At 40.6% G+C, this 15653-nt stretch overlaps 1 protein-coding gene across 4 annotated transcripts in view; it reads left to right on the top strand.

Moving 5' to 3' along the window:
• The window catches only part of LOC123970881 (cadherin-2-like), a 127155-nt gene that overhangs the window by 101000 nt on the left and 10502 nt on the right, over positions 1 to 15653 (top strand). For all 4 annotated transcript variants that reach the window (XM_046049254.1, XM_046049257.1, XM_046049258.1 and 1 more), the window contains 3 exons: positions 1314 to 1547; positions 6722 to 6955; positions 14297 to 14436. In XM_046049254.1, the coding sequence (XP_045905210.1) occupies positions 1314 to 1547; positions 6722 to 6955; positions 14297 to 14436 (608 nt within the window). The remainder of the gene's footprint in view (positions 1 to 1313; positions 1548 to 6721; positions 6956 to 14296; positions 14437 to 15653) is intronic.

The raw sequence follows: 15653 nt of genomic DNA on the forward strand, positions 1-15653 counted from the left end.
TGTCTGTCTCTCAGTACTTTTTGCCTTCCCTACTGTGTCTGTGGCTCTCAGCTCCAAGCACATTGGTTCCTAATGGAGGTGTAAATCTTTAAAAACAGCTCACAGATATATAGTTTCATGTTTAACAAGCTCAGTAATTTCCTAAAACAGCTGCTTACTGTAGTTTTTACCAAACATTGTGCATCTGTTAGGGACTATTTTCAGCGGCGGATGAATCCACATATGGTGCTCTAGTGAGTGTTTGGGGCAGCAGGATGGTGTATGTGTTCATGATGAAGGAACATGTGATCCAGTGCAGCAGCGAGGCTCACTGATGGGTTTAATAGTTTCAGAAGAAGAGACATCAGGCTGTGACTTGTTAGTAGAAACTTTTTGATTGGCTCTTTTTAAAGGAATTGATGACTATAGGGAAATATTGTATTTTCCTTGAATAATATGCGGACCACCAGACCTCTTATGTGTTATCATGATGTCAAGTGCTCCCTTTGGGCAACACTTTTTTTGCCAAGCAAAGTATCTTAAAAACTGCTGACAGATCTTAAATTGCTGTTCATTTTCATCAACCCCAGAGAATGAATCCTAATATTACTGTTGATCAGACCCTTCCTCTGGTTTCACCATCAGGCCAAAATGTCCATTTACACATAAGAAACAGTAAATGGCAGGTTGCCGTGAAATTTGCCTAGGATATCATCCTCACTTAGAGGATCAACCCTTTTCATTTTGGACACTGCATGAGCCATTGTGCCTCTCCCAGGCAAAAATATGAACTTTGCTCATAATATTTTGATGTAGCAGTAAGATAAATCAATCTTTGCTGGTTTTAATGAGGCTAAGACCCGTTTTTCCTCCCACAATCCTTAGGACAGGTTTTATTATGGAGTGTGATGATTTTACCTGGGTTTTAAACTTGTTTTAAAACCCAGGTAATAGAGTAAAACAATTTTTATGCGTATATGTTTATCATGTTTACCATTACCATGTTTATCTTCTTAAGTAAAGCCAACTATCAGACAAAGGGAAACGTGCGTGAGATTTTGGTGTACAATTGAGTCTTCCAATAATAGTTATGATTCATCTCATCTGAATTTTGATTCAACTGAGCTATCAAGCTGACTGTTTTTTTACTTAATCAACCTGCACATCACTGGTGGCCTCTCCCCAGGGCTACAGATGGTAATTAATTAATGAGAAAGTAAATGTTGCTCAATAATGTTTTGTTGATTGTCGCTGTTAAATAAAAATAAAAAAGTAAAAAATAAAAATAAATAAATAAATAAAATATTGAACATGTTTTCATTCTGTGTGTCCAGGTATCCCACCTGCCAGCGGGACAGGTACCCTTCAGATGTACCTGCTGGACATAAACGACAATGCACCACATGTGTTCCCCCCTGAGGTGGAAATGTGTGAGAAGCCAGATCCTAACGCTATCAACGTCACAGCCAGTGACTCCGACCTGACCCCTAACGCTGGACCGTTCGCCTTCGAGTTGGCCATTCGTCCATCAGATGTACGCCGCAACTGGACGCTCAGTCGTGTCAATGGTCAGTATGGAACAACGTGTCTGAGTATGTCAATTTTAATCATTAATTTATTCATTCTCTTACTCTCACTGCCTGCTTAAAGGCAATAATGCATAAAAAGATCTACCTCTACCTCAGCCTTTGTCACGTCCGGAGAGTCCAAAAGGCTTTATTTACCTCATAGTAAACTGTTACTCCAGGTCCAGTAAAATATTTTAACTAGAGTGCATTTGAGACTACAGGCTTGGACTGAGTCAGACATAAATCCCAAAAAACTGCCATTTGAAATTTGACTTGGACATGACTGCAAGGAGACTGGAGTTATTTGAAACCTGACTCTGAATAGTTGATGTGAAACTTAAAAGCAAAAACATGTTTCATGTTTTTATCCAGAACAAAGCAGTAACAATAAAAAAGAAAGCTAAAGCATCCCTTATTTATTAAATGGGTTTATGCATAGACAGGACGTGGTCTTCACTTTGTAAAAATGACTGCTAACACAGTACTGAAAACTAAATGTTTAAATGCTGTGTCAGTGTAATGGTCAGCATTAGACTTACAAAAAGGCTTCCTGCACTGTTGTCATACACCACTCAAGTCTTCTTCTCAGGGGGTCCTGTGTTTAAGGTGAACCAGCAGAGATCTTAAGGTGTAGATCGCTTTGTAGCTTGAAGACTATCGCTAGATAGATAGAGGAATATTTTGAGAAATGCTATTAATACCGGATTTTAAAGAACTTAAAGATAACAATAATTAATTAATCCTAGAAGAAGGACATACAGCAAACCTCGCCGCCAAGTATGTGTCCATGTGTCACAACATGAGGGACAGCGAGTGACTCAGCCAAATGTTACACTTAACGTTTGCTGCGTGGCAGGTTAAAGCCCCCCTCCAGTGTATTTTGACATTTCTATGATATTTCATATTTTTCTGAGTCATTTCCTTACAATGTTGATTACCCACATAGTTTGCCAAATATTTTTTGCCAAATAGCTTAATTTTGTGCTCAAAGTTGCAAAAGTTGCTTAGTTGTTAAAACGGGGTTGTGACGTATGACTATAGAAATTCCATAAGTCATACGTCATTCTCCAAACTTGCGCAGGCAGGCGCTGTCATGCCTCGTTAAAAACTATCACGGCTCGTTTAGGCAGAGCATCAAACCGATAAACATCGTTGTGAGCTAGCTAACCAATATATCATGTCATTTACTTAGAACTTAGAGTAGGTATGACTCTCTGTGTCTGATTGTTGGTTTGTCTTTCTAGTTTAGTGAGCTAAGTTAACCAAGTTGTAGTTAGCCAGGTGTAGTTAGCTAGCATAGTTATTGCAAAAAGTTAGTTAACAGAGGGTTTCCTCCTCTTGGTTTAGTGTGCTCATTTTCATTATGGCATCTGTGCATGCGGTGTTGGAGGACAGATGACAGAAAACGCGTTGCACTTTCACCTGCTACCGTCTTATATACAGTCTGCAACATGCATTTTGCTGACGACCGTTTTACCAATGCATCGGCGGAGGCACCCCCCACACCCCCGCGGTAAAGTAAGCGCACCATAAAACGTAGCTGGGAGTTATCGTGTGCAGTGCGTGAAAGGACCATCGACTGTATGATTGATAACAGCTGATACGCTTCTTAAGTTTCAGTGCGCTGAGCGCTAAGGACCTCCATATTAATGAGCTACTAGTTGACAAAAACAAGCAGAGAAGCGTGGTGCCAATGCTCATTATTGAAAATTTACCAAAAGTTTTGATACAGTATATAGGTTATCATTATCAGAGTAGCTATGACTTGTGATTGTGTAGCTGCTCTTGTCACATTTTTGCCTCTTGCTTGGCCAAAGCCATGAGTGATTCTTTTATAAAACTAATTAACTTACACATCTACAAAACTCAGTACACATTTAGAAATATAACATTATACATTGAAACACACATGAACAGAGTGTGGCGGCCCCTCTGCGGGGTTCATACTGCTGTTGGTGTGCTTTCTGTCTCCATGGCTGCAGACCTGATTGACAGGGTAATCAGCGGCATGGGACACACCTGGGCCCCGTGTGCCCCATGCATATAAGCCCGGGCAGCAGTCAGTCTTGGGTTGGACCTCCTCATCTCACAGCTTCCTTTGTTTGTTTGGTTTCTTGTCTTGCACAACATCCATGCAGCACATTTTCACTCATCCACTCCGTACACTACTGACTATACAGATTCTTCCCACTAATTGGTTCGCTTATTTTCTTATAAATAAATCACTCTGTTATTTAGTTTACCTGTGTTTCCCCCGTTTTTGTCCAGTCCATGAGCCGGGCTGTGACAACAGGAAGAACATGCAAACTCTACACAGAGAAGCCCATAGTTGGATTCAAACCTGCCTCATGAATTGAAATTAATTAATGAATTATTAGGATGTAATACTCACTCACACACAGACAACACGTCATGTTAATTAATAAATATTTTTACTTTGTCAGCTAACGCTAGTTCGCTAGTGTGAATAAATGATTTGAGTGCACAACTCACCGTTTCAGCAACGCTGATAGCGTCGCTCCTCAGCTCCAGACTTCTGATACCATTTCCTCCACCGATGCATCGGTGAAACAGCCGTAAAATACATGTTGCAGACTGTGTATAAAAAGGTTGCAGGTGAAAGTGCGACATGTTTTCTGTCATCTCAAGACATCCGACCACTGATCCAACATACAGATGCCATAATGAAGAGGAATAATAATTATAAACTAAAAAATAAAATGAACACTCTCTGTTAACTAAGTTTTTGCAATAACTATGCTAGCTAACTACACCTGGCTAACTACAACTTGGTTAACTTAGCTCACTAAACTAGAAAGACAAACCAACAATCAGACACAGAGAGTCATACCTACTGTAAGTTCTAAGTAAAATATATGATAAATTGGTTAGCTAGCTGACAACGATGTTTATCGGTTTGACACTCTGACTTAAGTTTTAAGTAACGAGATATGACAGCGCCTGCGCAAGCTTCTTCTTCTTTTTTTCCGGCAGTCCTGCGCAAGTTTGGAGAATGACGTATGACTTATGGAATTACTATAGTCATACGTCACAACCCCGTTTTAGCAACTAAGCAACTTTTGCAACTTTGAGCACAAAATTAAGCTATTTGGCAAAAAATATTTGGCAAACTATGTGGGTAATCAACATTTTAAGGAAATGACTCGGTAAAATATGAAATATCATAGAAATGTCAAAATAAACTGGAGGGGGGCTATATATATATATATATATATATATATATAACAATACATATAACACTTAATCAAAAAAAGCACACTGAACTGAACGTAACTAATAAATATAATGGAGTCCTCCCTGTTAGTGTGTCCAGGATGCTTTTAAGTGGGGGTGAGATTCATCTTCCACTCCCCAAACCCGTTGACCTGAACGGCCCGGTGGATTTGCTGCACCATACTTAACATATCCTCCGGACTAAAGTTCTATACTTGGGTATAATATATATTAGATGTTCACTGAGGTCAGGAGATAGGTCCACCAAGCGTTTTTTACCAGCTGAAAACACCAGCTGCTCTTCTGGGAGCGCTAGGCTTTGCTTTGGAGGTGCAGCGTTGTTGGCTTTTTTTTGGCTTGATACATAGGCTAATATCCGTGGAGGTGATGTGCTGCAAGTAGGCTACCTAAATTTACTCAATGTAAAAATGTCACCACAAAGTAGGGTAAACCTACGTGCTCCGGCCCTTGCTCTGCATGAAGAGAAGGCTTTAACATATAGAGCAAAGGGACGGACTTACTATACGTGGGTTCATGAGATTTTGTTGGCGAGAAAGCACCTCACCGAGTAGGTTCATCGTTTCGTTCAAGAGATGGTTCGGTGTGGTGTTTGTTCCACCCCTCCTGCACTGTGATTGGACGGCTGGGTAAAAAGTGACAGTGACGAGTTTCACCCAAAGTTGAAAATGTATCAAATCTCGGCGACCGGGAAAAACACCCAGTGCCCAGCGTGGAATAGACATTTAGCGCCTCGTCACACTGCTGCCATTTTTACCATGTTGGAAATACGCGGCACTCCCATGGCAATGAACTGAATAACGACGCTGGCCTCAGGAAAAACGCTTTGGTGTACACAGGCCCATATGGTCCTAAACTCTGGAATAAGCCACTAAATCTTACCTTGAGATTAGCGCTATATTACTGAAGTTGAATTGAACTGAATCAGAATATTTACCACAGATGTGTATTCCCACGGTCAATAATGAAACTCTACACTCGACAACATGAGACTTGACTTATAACCGTCCCAAAAGTTCACTGGCAAGTAGAGGTAGATGATAATATAATCACAACAAATTTTCCTTCCACTGACTGTGAGCTGGGTTTGATGCATCACATCATGGAACTAGTCTAACCTCAGACTGATTCATCTTAGAAATAATCAGAAGGAGGAATATTGTGCTAAGAATGTCATAAACCAGAGGACTTTGGACCAGAGGACATGTGACAGTGGCGACCAGCTACAGGTGATGGTTCAAGAACCTCCACTGGCCTGCAGTGACTAACCTACCATTTTGCCTTTGTGAACTTGCCATGTTTGATTTAATTTCTAGAATACTTCAACATTTGTACAGGAAACGGTTTTCTCTATTACTGGCTATTGCTTTCATTCCATTTCCTTGATTTCATTTAGAACACTATACGAAAGAGAAATGATCCACTTTCTCCTCTTAGATTAAAGCTACATAACAAGGTAAATCTGGCCCCGTTTGATTGTAAATCAGATGTCTGGGGAACAATTGCCATTCAGTTGCCGGAGCCATTTAGAAATAGACAAGTTATTCTCTTTTTCACTACAGTTTTTCCTACCTCACAATCACTAATTGATTTTTGTGGGTTCAGGCCTGGTGTAGGGTTTGTGTAAAGTTTCTAAATCCATTTCCATTTTAGCTGGCATCTTGAAAATTAATATAGGGGAACATATTTAGAATATTTTCAGCAACTGCTGTTCAAATGTATTCTGCAAAGCAAAAACCCACAGCTGCTCCAGTGACCGCCACTAGCAGACTCTAGCAGAACTGGGCAGCTCCCAGTGTAATTGAGTGGAAGAGCATCAGTATGAAGCAGGATGAAGTCTGTAGGTGAGGAACTACTGCGCTTTCCTATCTTTCAATTTCTCTGTCTATCTAACCTTCCATCTTTCTCTTATCATACTCTAGGTGAGTACGCCCAGCTTCGACTGCGGATCGGCTCCCTGGCCAGTGGAATCTACGAGGTTCCTATCATGATCACAGACTCTGGCAACCTGCCCATGTCCAACACGTCCTACCTGAGGGTTAAGGTCTGCCAGTGTGATCACCATGGAGACTGTGTAGACATGGAGCGAATCATTGCTGCTGGACTGGGTACCGGAGCCATCATCGCCATCCTCATCTGTATCATCATACTATTAGGTGAGCCACACACACAGGTTGTTGCTGTAACACTTAGTAGACTGAACACAATATACACGATGTGTAGAAACTGAATTTGAATTGACAGGAACTATGCAAACGTTACAACCCCTTGAATTTCAGCCATGGAAAAAATAAATGTAAAAATATAAAGAAATAATAAGTGTATTTTCTGCTTTAAAGCTGACATCTGAAGCTTGCAACACTTTCCATCCACAGTTGTTGTGGCAGGCTGTATGGAAGGCCTTTGTAAAGTGTGAATCTTCTTGGCTGAAGCCTGATTGAAAGTGTAATACATGTATATATTACAATATGGATATGAATATCTTTTTGCCTACATCCATCACAGTTTACAGACCTCCCTTTGATAACAACTATTGGATGGATTGGCATACAGTTCTGTGGTACAAGAGGGTACATACACAAGGCACAAGGGGCAGTAGTGGGGTTTGGGGTAACAGTCACATTTTGTCCGTTAATTACCACAGGGAAACAAGTATAATTTTACTCCATCTATTATTTACATTTAAAGGTAAAGAAATAACCACTTTTGTTCCAGTTACTCTTAGTGAAGCTTGTTTGGTAAAGCATAGGTTTGCCATGGCAGAGATCCCAGGCTCTAATCCCGTGAGTGTCAAGCCGGTTGCAGTATTTCATGAATTATGTACTTGTTAACAAGTAGCACTTCATTTTGAGCTGCGTCCTCACCATATTGCTGAAAGGTGAGTGTAGTGTTGAGTGGACAAACAGGAACTTGTGGTCTGACTTGTTTAGAGTAAATTAAATGTTTTGATTAGACAGTTTGAATAAAAGCACCTTGGCCAACTGGGCTTTTTTGAAAACAGGCCCAGTGAGAGAGCTTTGCAGGCTGAGCTGTGGCAGAAAAATTATTAGTGCAGCAGGCAACATTTGAGACTAGAGAAGCCTTATTGAAATGGAATCTACACTATATTTTAATAACTGCAAATTTCACTGGAAATTGTAACTGCACCTCATGTTGTACAATTAGAAATGTACAAAACTTTCAAATAATTTTTCATGGCCATTTTTGAGCACATATTGCAGGAGGGTGATCCAACAGTACCTACAAAAGGCAAATGGAACAAAAGAAAATAAATTACAGCTTCAAGCAGCAATACTGTACAGTAAGGGCTGCAGTTTCTTAGTATGGATGGACTATTCTTTACACTTTTAATTAGTAATTACATTATGACTTAATTACTTGCTAAATTATTTATGCAGCATTGTTAATTTCCTATATCCCTTATACAGCTGGTATAACTAAACCATTTCAGTGTAGGACTAGAAGAAATTTGGTTTGAAAGGAGTTGTTTAAGATTCAGTTAAAGTACAAGAGCTGCAAGGAGTTATCATTTCATGGGCTCAACATTTAAACAACAGTTAGTTTGTGTTTCCATGTTGAGTCTGTAGCTTTTAGAAATATCTTGATGTGGCAGCAATTGTCATTGTTGTTGTTAAAGGAAATGAACTTGAACTTGAAATGATATTTAAAATGGAAGTGTTGAAAGGGGATAAGTTTCACTTTAGGTGTAGTTGCTTAATAAAGTGTCACTTTAAGTTTGAGCATGTTAGTGGAAGCGTGAGTTGTTGTGAAAGCGCTGATGAAGGGGTCAGGATTCTGATTAGGAGTAAGTGTGACATTATTTGAAATGTAGAGTTAGGTGGAATAGCTGAATAATGTTTCTTTATTGATCTTTTGTGAATTTCCAGTTCAAATGTTTTCAAAACAAAATGTTGCAATGGCACCAGCATTAGAGACTAACACCTGTAACATCTTGGGCAGTTTGATCATGGAATAGCAGTTTGTGAAGAGGACAGAAGGAAGAAGAATGGAAAAGGACAGAGGCAGCGGAAGTAATAGTCACATAAAGACAGAAGAGTTAGTTTTATGCTCTATATGTGGCACGTTGACCACGCTATGGAATGAGGCCAATTCTGGAGTCCGGCAGAAGCAGTGGTCTTGTTATATTAAATAGACTAGATATGTTGTCATGTTGAAAGGCTGTGAGGCTGCAAGAAGCCAGTCTTTGATGTTGTTTCACAGAAAAATGTTAGTAATGGTGACAAGCCATTTTTCAAATCGTCTCTGTGGGGTTGGAATTGTCCTCACTTACAATTTCACTGAGCGTCCTAATATATTTTGGGCCTTGCAGGTACAGCAGTGTGGGTTTACAAACATGCACATACACACCCTTAGCTCCTCTGTCTCATAAAACTTTAGATATGAGAAGATTAATACGATCAAAAGGAGAAAGATTCGCAAGTTTTTAAACCCACCAGTTGTGGCCTCAGTTGTGTGTTTCTGTCATTCCTTAAAATACAGCTCTTATATGAGGGGATTTCAGTGGTTGTTTGGTTCTACAAGGTAGGCTGAGCAGATAACAGAGGCTTTGCAGTGACATAAATCTTGAATTAATTATAAGGAAACAGGTCTCCTGGAAAACAGGCTGATAATTGAACATGTCTGAAAGCAGAACCAGAAAAACACAGATATAGTAGCATAGCGAGTAGAGGGTTGCAATGTAGCTGTAAAAACAACATTTAATGAGGTAGCTGTGTATCCAAATGTTGAGAAGTTTAAGAATGTAGAGATGTATTTGCCATCACACAGTAAGAGCTGTGGCAGCTAGTGGTATTTTAGAGCAGTGGTTTCCGGTCTTTTGGGCTTGTCATCTCTTAAAACGAAGCAAAGTCTACTTGCGACCCCTTGTTACAGTTTATGGCCTTAGTGTGGATTGGGGTTTAGCGCCAATGGATTAAAGGTTAGGTCTTATTTCTAACAAACTAGATGACGACTCAGAGATTTTTTATTATTATTATTATTATTATTATTATTGTTATTCCCTCTTCTTCTTCGTATGCATTCAACGTAGAGACCAGCATCTACACTGCCAGAATTATCCAAGAAGAAGAACAACAACGTTGTGACAAAACACGCTCTGTAGACCCATTTGTCTGTTTTGGGCTACTGTAGAAACATGGCTTCGCAACATGGCAACCTCCATGTAAGGGGGACCCTTACATGGTGGCTATGTTGATAGAAATGGCTCATACTCAGGTAATAAAAACATAACGGTTTATATGTAAGGTCTTTATACGCCACTGAAAACATTTATGTATATTCTATTGCATTTCTGTCAATAAATCCTCAGAAATATTACACACTGAATCAGACCACACTGTTTTGAATTTGGAGAGGCATATATGGAGGTAAATCAATGTCAATATCATTGTAATACACAGACTATGAATCACAAATGTTACAAATATGTTATCTACAAATAGATTTGAAATCCACAAACTTTCCATGATCCACAAATATAAACGCGATCTACAAATAGATACAAAATCCACAAACAAACGCAGAGTTTTGTAATATATATATATCTCACTTATAGTCTGCGCATTTACAATGATATCGACAGCGATTTAACTCCATAGGTATGTTTCTGGTCAATGTGTCAGGCACAGGTTGATCTCTATACTATACTATGTACATAAATTTCCACTTTACATTATTTCTAATTATTACTGCCCATTTTGGCCTTTGTATGAGATTCCCTCGATTATCGTGGCCAATTTTTTTTAGCTTTGTGTGCAAGACGACTAATAGCTAGACTGTTGTGAAACTAGCTGTGAAATGTCATGGTCTCCAGACTGTTTACTTTGATCCTGTGACTTATTAGTGTCACAGGATCACAGAACAGAAAAATTGTCAGTCCAGTGTTCTTCCTTCCTATGGTGAGTTGTGTCATCAACTCATCCTATTGTGCTGTGATTGGCTAGTTTGTTACTACAACACATCCTTGTTGGATGCTAGCTTCACTAGTTTTTCACATATATAAATAGATTTTAATCCTTGTATCTACAGTGGGGATGCATACTGTCAAAATAGATTATTTATATCTAGAACTCCCCAGGCAAAAAAAGTTTTGCTGCGGAACATTTGGGAGTGTATGATGCTAGTCAGGTTAGCCAAGTTATTCAGGCTTCTGTACTGTTGCTGCCTCTGAATGGCAAACTCAAATTAGAGACCAGAGCTGGAGGATTGCCCCGTGATATTTAGATCCACTGTATGGGTAGAAAACAATTAGTGTCAAACCATAAGTGGACATTGTTCAACTGAAGTCGGAGATGTCTGCGGAAACATATTCGGGTCTCACCCGAATATGTTGATTAGTGAAACAAGACTGGAAGCCTCGCTTCATGTCTGTGAAGGTTCTCAGTCATCCAGGTCATAGTTATCCAACGAAGGTTGAGGTCAAGGGTACTAGAATACCCTACTGGGATACTAGAAGACGTTTCGTCCCTAATCCAAGAGACTTCTTCAGTTCTGACTGACTGGTAGGGAAACTCATCTATTTGACCTCTGTGGGATCGTTAGCTAGGATCGTCGATGCCGCTGGTTTGTTATTGCTCCTAGCTGTGGTAACGACAGCCGTCATGGTCTTTAGAACCACCCGTGGCCAAATCTGAACAACCATCGTTGGTATCTTCACCTGAGGCCAAGAGGAAATGCTTTTTCAGTTTCCTGGGAAATGATGAAAGGACAGCATTGTAAGTGGGGGATAAGTGGTGGCGTAGACCCCCTCCTCTGTTCAGTGATGGCTTCTTAACCCAGGTGTAAATGGCTTCCTGGACACCTCTTTCAAACCATCCATCTTCTCTGTCTAAAATGTGCACCTGGTGATCCTCAAACGAGTGTCCTCTGTCCTTCAGATGTAGGTAAACTGCTGATGCTTGACCTGAGGAGTTGGCCCTTCTGTGTTGAGCCATGCGTTTGTGTAGTGGTTGTTTGGTTTCCCCAATGTACAGGTCTGTGTATTCTTCACTGCACTGGATCGCATTAGATTGCTTTTCTTGTTTTTGGGTGTGCGGTCTTTGGGGTGTACCAGTATCTTAGCGTGTTCTTGGGTTTAAAAAACACAGGGATGTGGTGATTGTTGAAAATTCTCTGATACTCCAGACACATGGAATCACAATGTTGTTGCGTTTGACCTTCTTCTCCTCATCCCCTGTAGTGTTGGTCTTCCTGGATTTTGTGGCTGTTTTCACAAAGGTCAATTTAGGGTTTTCACAGGCTGTAAGTGCCCCCTTCAGGTGGTTCTATTCCTTCTCTCTGGCTTCTGCACTTGTTGGTATGTGGTCTGCTCTGTGGTGCAGGGTTCTGATGACTCCTAACTTGTGTTCCAGTGGGTGGTGGGAATCAAAAAAGTAAGTATTTGTCCGTGTGTGTGGGTTTCCTGCAAACCTCAATTTGCAGGCTTCTGTCCTCTTCGATGTGTACAGCACAGTCCATGAACGCCAAACTGTTGTTGTGGGCGTCTTCTCGTGTGAACTTGATGTTTCTACCCACGGAGTTGATGTGTTCTTTGAAAGCTTGCACTTCCTGGGTTTTAATTTTGACCACATACGTGTGTGTTATCCACATACCTGTACCAGTAGTTCGGTGCTGTTCCTCTGAAGGAGTTGAGGGCTTTTCCCTCCACTTCTTCCATGAAGATGTTAGACACAATGGGTGACACTGTCTGTAGAATCCTCCTTTGTACTGGAAATAGGTGGTGTTTAGACAGAGGTCGAGTAATTTACAGATCTGGTCAGGGCTGAGGCTAGTTCTGTTGTCCAGGTTGTTGTCGTGTAGTAGCCGTTTACTTACGGATTCTATTGCCTCCATGGTGGTGATGCAGGTGAACAAAGAGATCACATCATAGGACACCATGGTTTCATCTGGGTCCAGTTTCAGTCCTCGAACTTTGTTTACAAAGTCAATGGAGTTTTGGATGTGGTGGGATGTGTTACCAACCAAAGGGGCTAAGATGGTAGATTTGTGTTTGGCAGTGTTGTAGGAGACCCAGTTGATGCTGCTGATAATAAGCCTGAGTGGGGCTCCTTCTTTGTGTATCTTAGGTATTCCATATATGCAAGGAATGGCTTCTCCAGGATACAAACGGTAATACTGTTCCCGGGTGATGGAGTTTTCTTTCTGAAGTTGTTGTAGACATTCTATGGCCTTCTTCTTGTACCTGCTGGTTGGGTACCGCCTCAGTGTCTCATATGTGTTTGTGTCCATTAGTAGTGTGTTGACTTTGTCCTGGTAGTCCACTGTGTTAAGGACTACCGTGCATCTTCCTTTGTCCGCAGGTAAGATGGTTATGTTTTGATCCTTGCTCAGTGATGTCACAGCTCTCCTTTCTTGGATGGTGAGGTTGGAAGGGGGGGCCTTCACATTAGAAAGGGCTGCCGATACCTTTAGCCTGAGCTGTTCTGCTTCTGTTTCTGTTAATGGCCGATTCTGTAGCTGTGATGAGGTCCACTATAGGTAGTTGCTGTGGTGTGACGGTAAAGTTTAATCCTTTGGCCAAAACGTCTTGTTCTGGTTGGGTGAGTTCCCTATCTGACAGACACCCATCTGTTATCCGTTTCCCTTGTTGTGGGGTTGTCGTCCTTACTCCTCCAAGACAATTCTCCTGTTTTGTTTGCGTTGCCGGCTCTTGCCTGTAGGTTTTGGAATTTTTGGATCTGTCTTTTCTTGCTCTTGTTGTGTTGAGATAGCTGTGCTTTCTTGATGAAATCCATGACCTTTTCCAGTACTGTACTAGGCAGATGTGTTTCCAGTTTTTTGTGTAAGTTGCCCGATTCCTTAATCAGGGCTTCAGTGGTGAAATGGGTCTGTCTCACTCTCTCATTCAGAAGCTGGTGTTGTGCTTTCTCTAAGATTATACCGGCTCTGTGTCCTTTCACTGTGGAGCGTAAGTGTAGGCTGCTGGGTATGATTTTGTGTTGTCGGCATCTCAGGTTAAATCTTAGGTGGTTTCTGTAGTCTGCAATTTTCCTGGCTATCCTTTCATACTCAATACCAATCTGAGGGTGTTCATCCCAAAATGACTAGCAAGATGTCTGAAGGACTGCAATGTGTGCATATCAGTCAACCCGTTAGGCCTTCCCTGTTTAAACCAGCATAAGATGCAGATTATCAGTGTGTATCCTTTCACAATAATTCTTATTGTCAGGTAATTATACTTTTTTAACTGTTCAGTAAGAATGGCCAATGAGCCCCTAAATGTTTAGATTTTTCAAAATAAATGACAAAAATGTTATCATCTACATGTTTTTGTTTTCCCTGCTGTAACGAAAATGTACTGAACAGTGACCACAAATCCAAGGTACATACCGACCCGTGAATTTTGCGTACTTTTACCCCCCTACTAGCCCGACACAGCACTGCAGGGCGGGGCTTGAGGCAACCCTCCCCTCTCATGAACATGAATTTTCTCTTTTATTAACCTGTGTCCTCATCTTCTTGTCACACTTTGTCTGCAGTGCTGGTGCTGCTGTTTGTGATGTGGATGAAGAGGCGGGATAAGGAACGTCAGGCCAAGCAGCTCCTCATTGACCCAGAGGACGACGTCCGAGACAACATCCTCAAATACGACGAGGAGGGAGGAGGAGAGGAGGACCAGGTACACGTGCGCACACTATAAAGAATTATAAAAAAAACTATTAAAAAGTCCAAGAAGCCATTTGCACTAATCACTCAATCGATGTTTCTGTCTCTACTATTATTGTGTTGGTATGTTATTTCTGATAAGCTGAGCTGACTGTAGGTTAATGTTACATTACCTGTGATTGGTGGTTTTGACTCTAGGTTTAAATCGGCCTCCAGCTGCACTTATGTTTATCAATACTAAATATATGCACATCCTCTTAACAATTCTTGCCTCCTTCCGCACGCACACTCATACACACATATTCTCAGAAACGAACCATAAAAGGCACAAAATGTTGCCACACAGTCACATACTCTGCCTCTCTACAGTTTTCAATCATCTGTCCTCCAGCTAAGATTAAGTGTACTACAAAAGAGGACCTCGAACAGGATTAATTGCTTTCTGTTGGAGAACAATTTCCTGTGTCCCTCCACACAACTCCTCCACTGGTGCCAAGCACATAAGCTGCTCCGCACCGATGCTGGGAAAAATGTTTAACCCTCATTTGCCCGGTCAACAAGACTGAGAACATGCTTTACTGTAAAAGGAAGGGAGTTAACACTGTCTATGTACACAATGTACAACACACACACTGGCAAACATCCACTTACAGCTAAGATAAGAGATATGAGAAGCTTTATTTATCCCTCACTAGGGAAATTCACTTGTTACAACAGATAAGAAAATACACAAAAAAATAGAATAGAATAATACAGAATATAATAGAAATAGAGTTATATGCACACCTTTTATATACAGATGTGATTGATATTGAATATTGCACAGGTCACAGCAGGAGGTAATTGCACACTGTAGAAGTAAATATAATTGCACAGGACAAAATATATACAGCAGTGTAGTTTGCCGTTAATGTAGGCTATAAACAATTGGGGGATTCATCATCATTTCACTGTTTGCTCGCTGTTGCACTGAAAATGAACAAAATTGCTTTTTATATAACATTTTATACAGACATGCATGGTCCCCAGAGAGTGGATCCTCATTGGTTGATCCCCTGACATTTTGTTTAGCGCCCTGAGCAGGTCATAGGTTTCATTTACCAGAGGGATCGGCAGAAAACTGTGTACAAACATTCATGGCACCTGGAAAAAAATACCATTTCTCTAATTTGAACATTTGGTTTTGATTATTGAATTAATAATAATTAAGAAATAAGAAAAGCTATTGCA

This window comes from Micropterus dolomieu, linkage group LG05 (genome assembly GCF_021292245.1).
Source record: "Micropterus dolomieu isolate WLL.071019.BEF.003 ecotype Adirondacks linkage group LG05, ASM2129224v1, whole genome shotgun sequence".
Lineage (NCBI taxonomy): Eukaryota > Metazoa > Chordata > Actinopteri > Centrarchiformes > Centrarchidae > Micropterus > Micropterus dolomieu.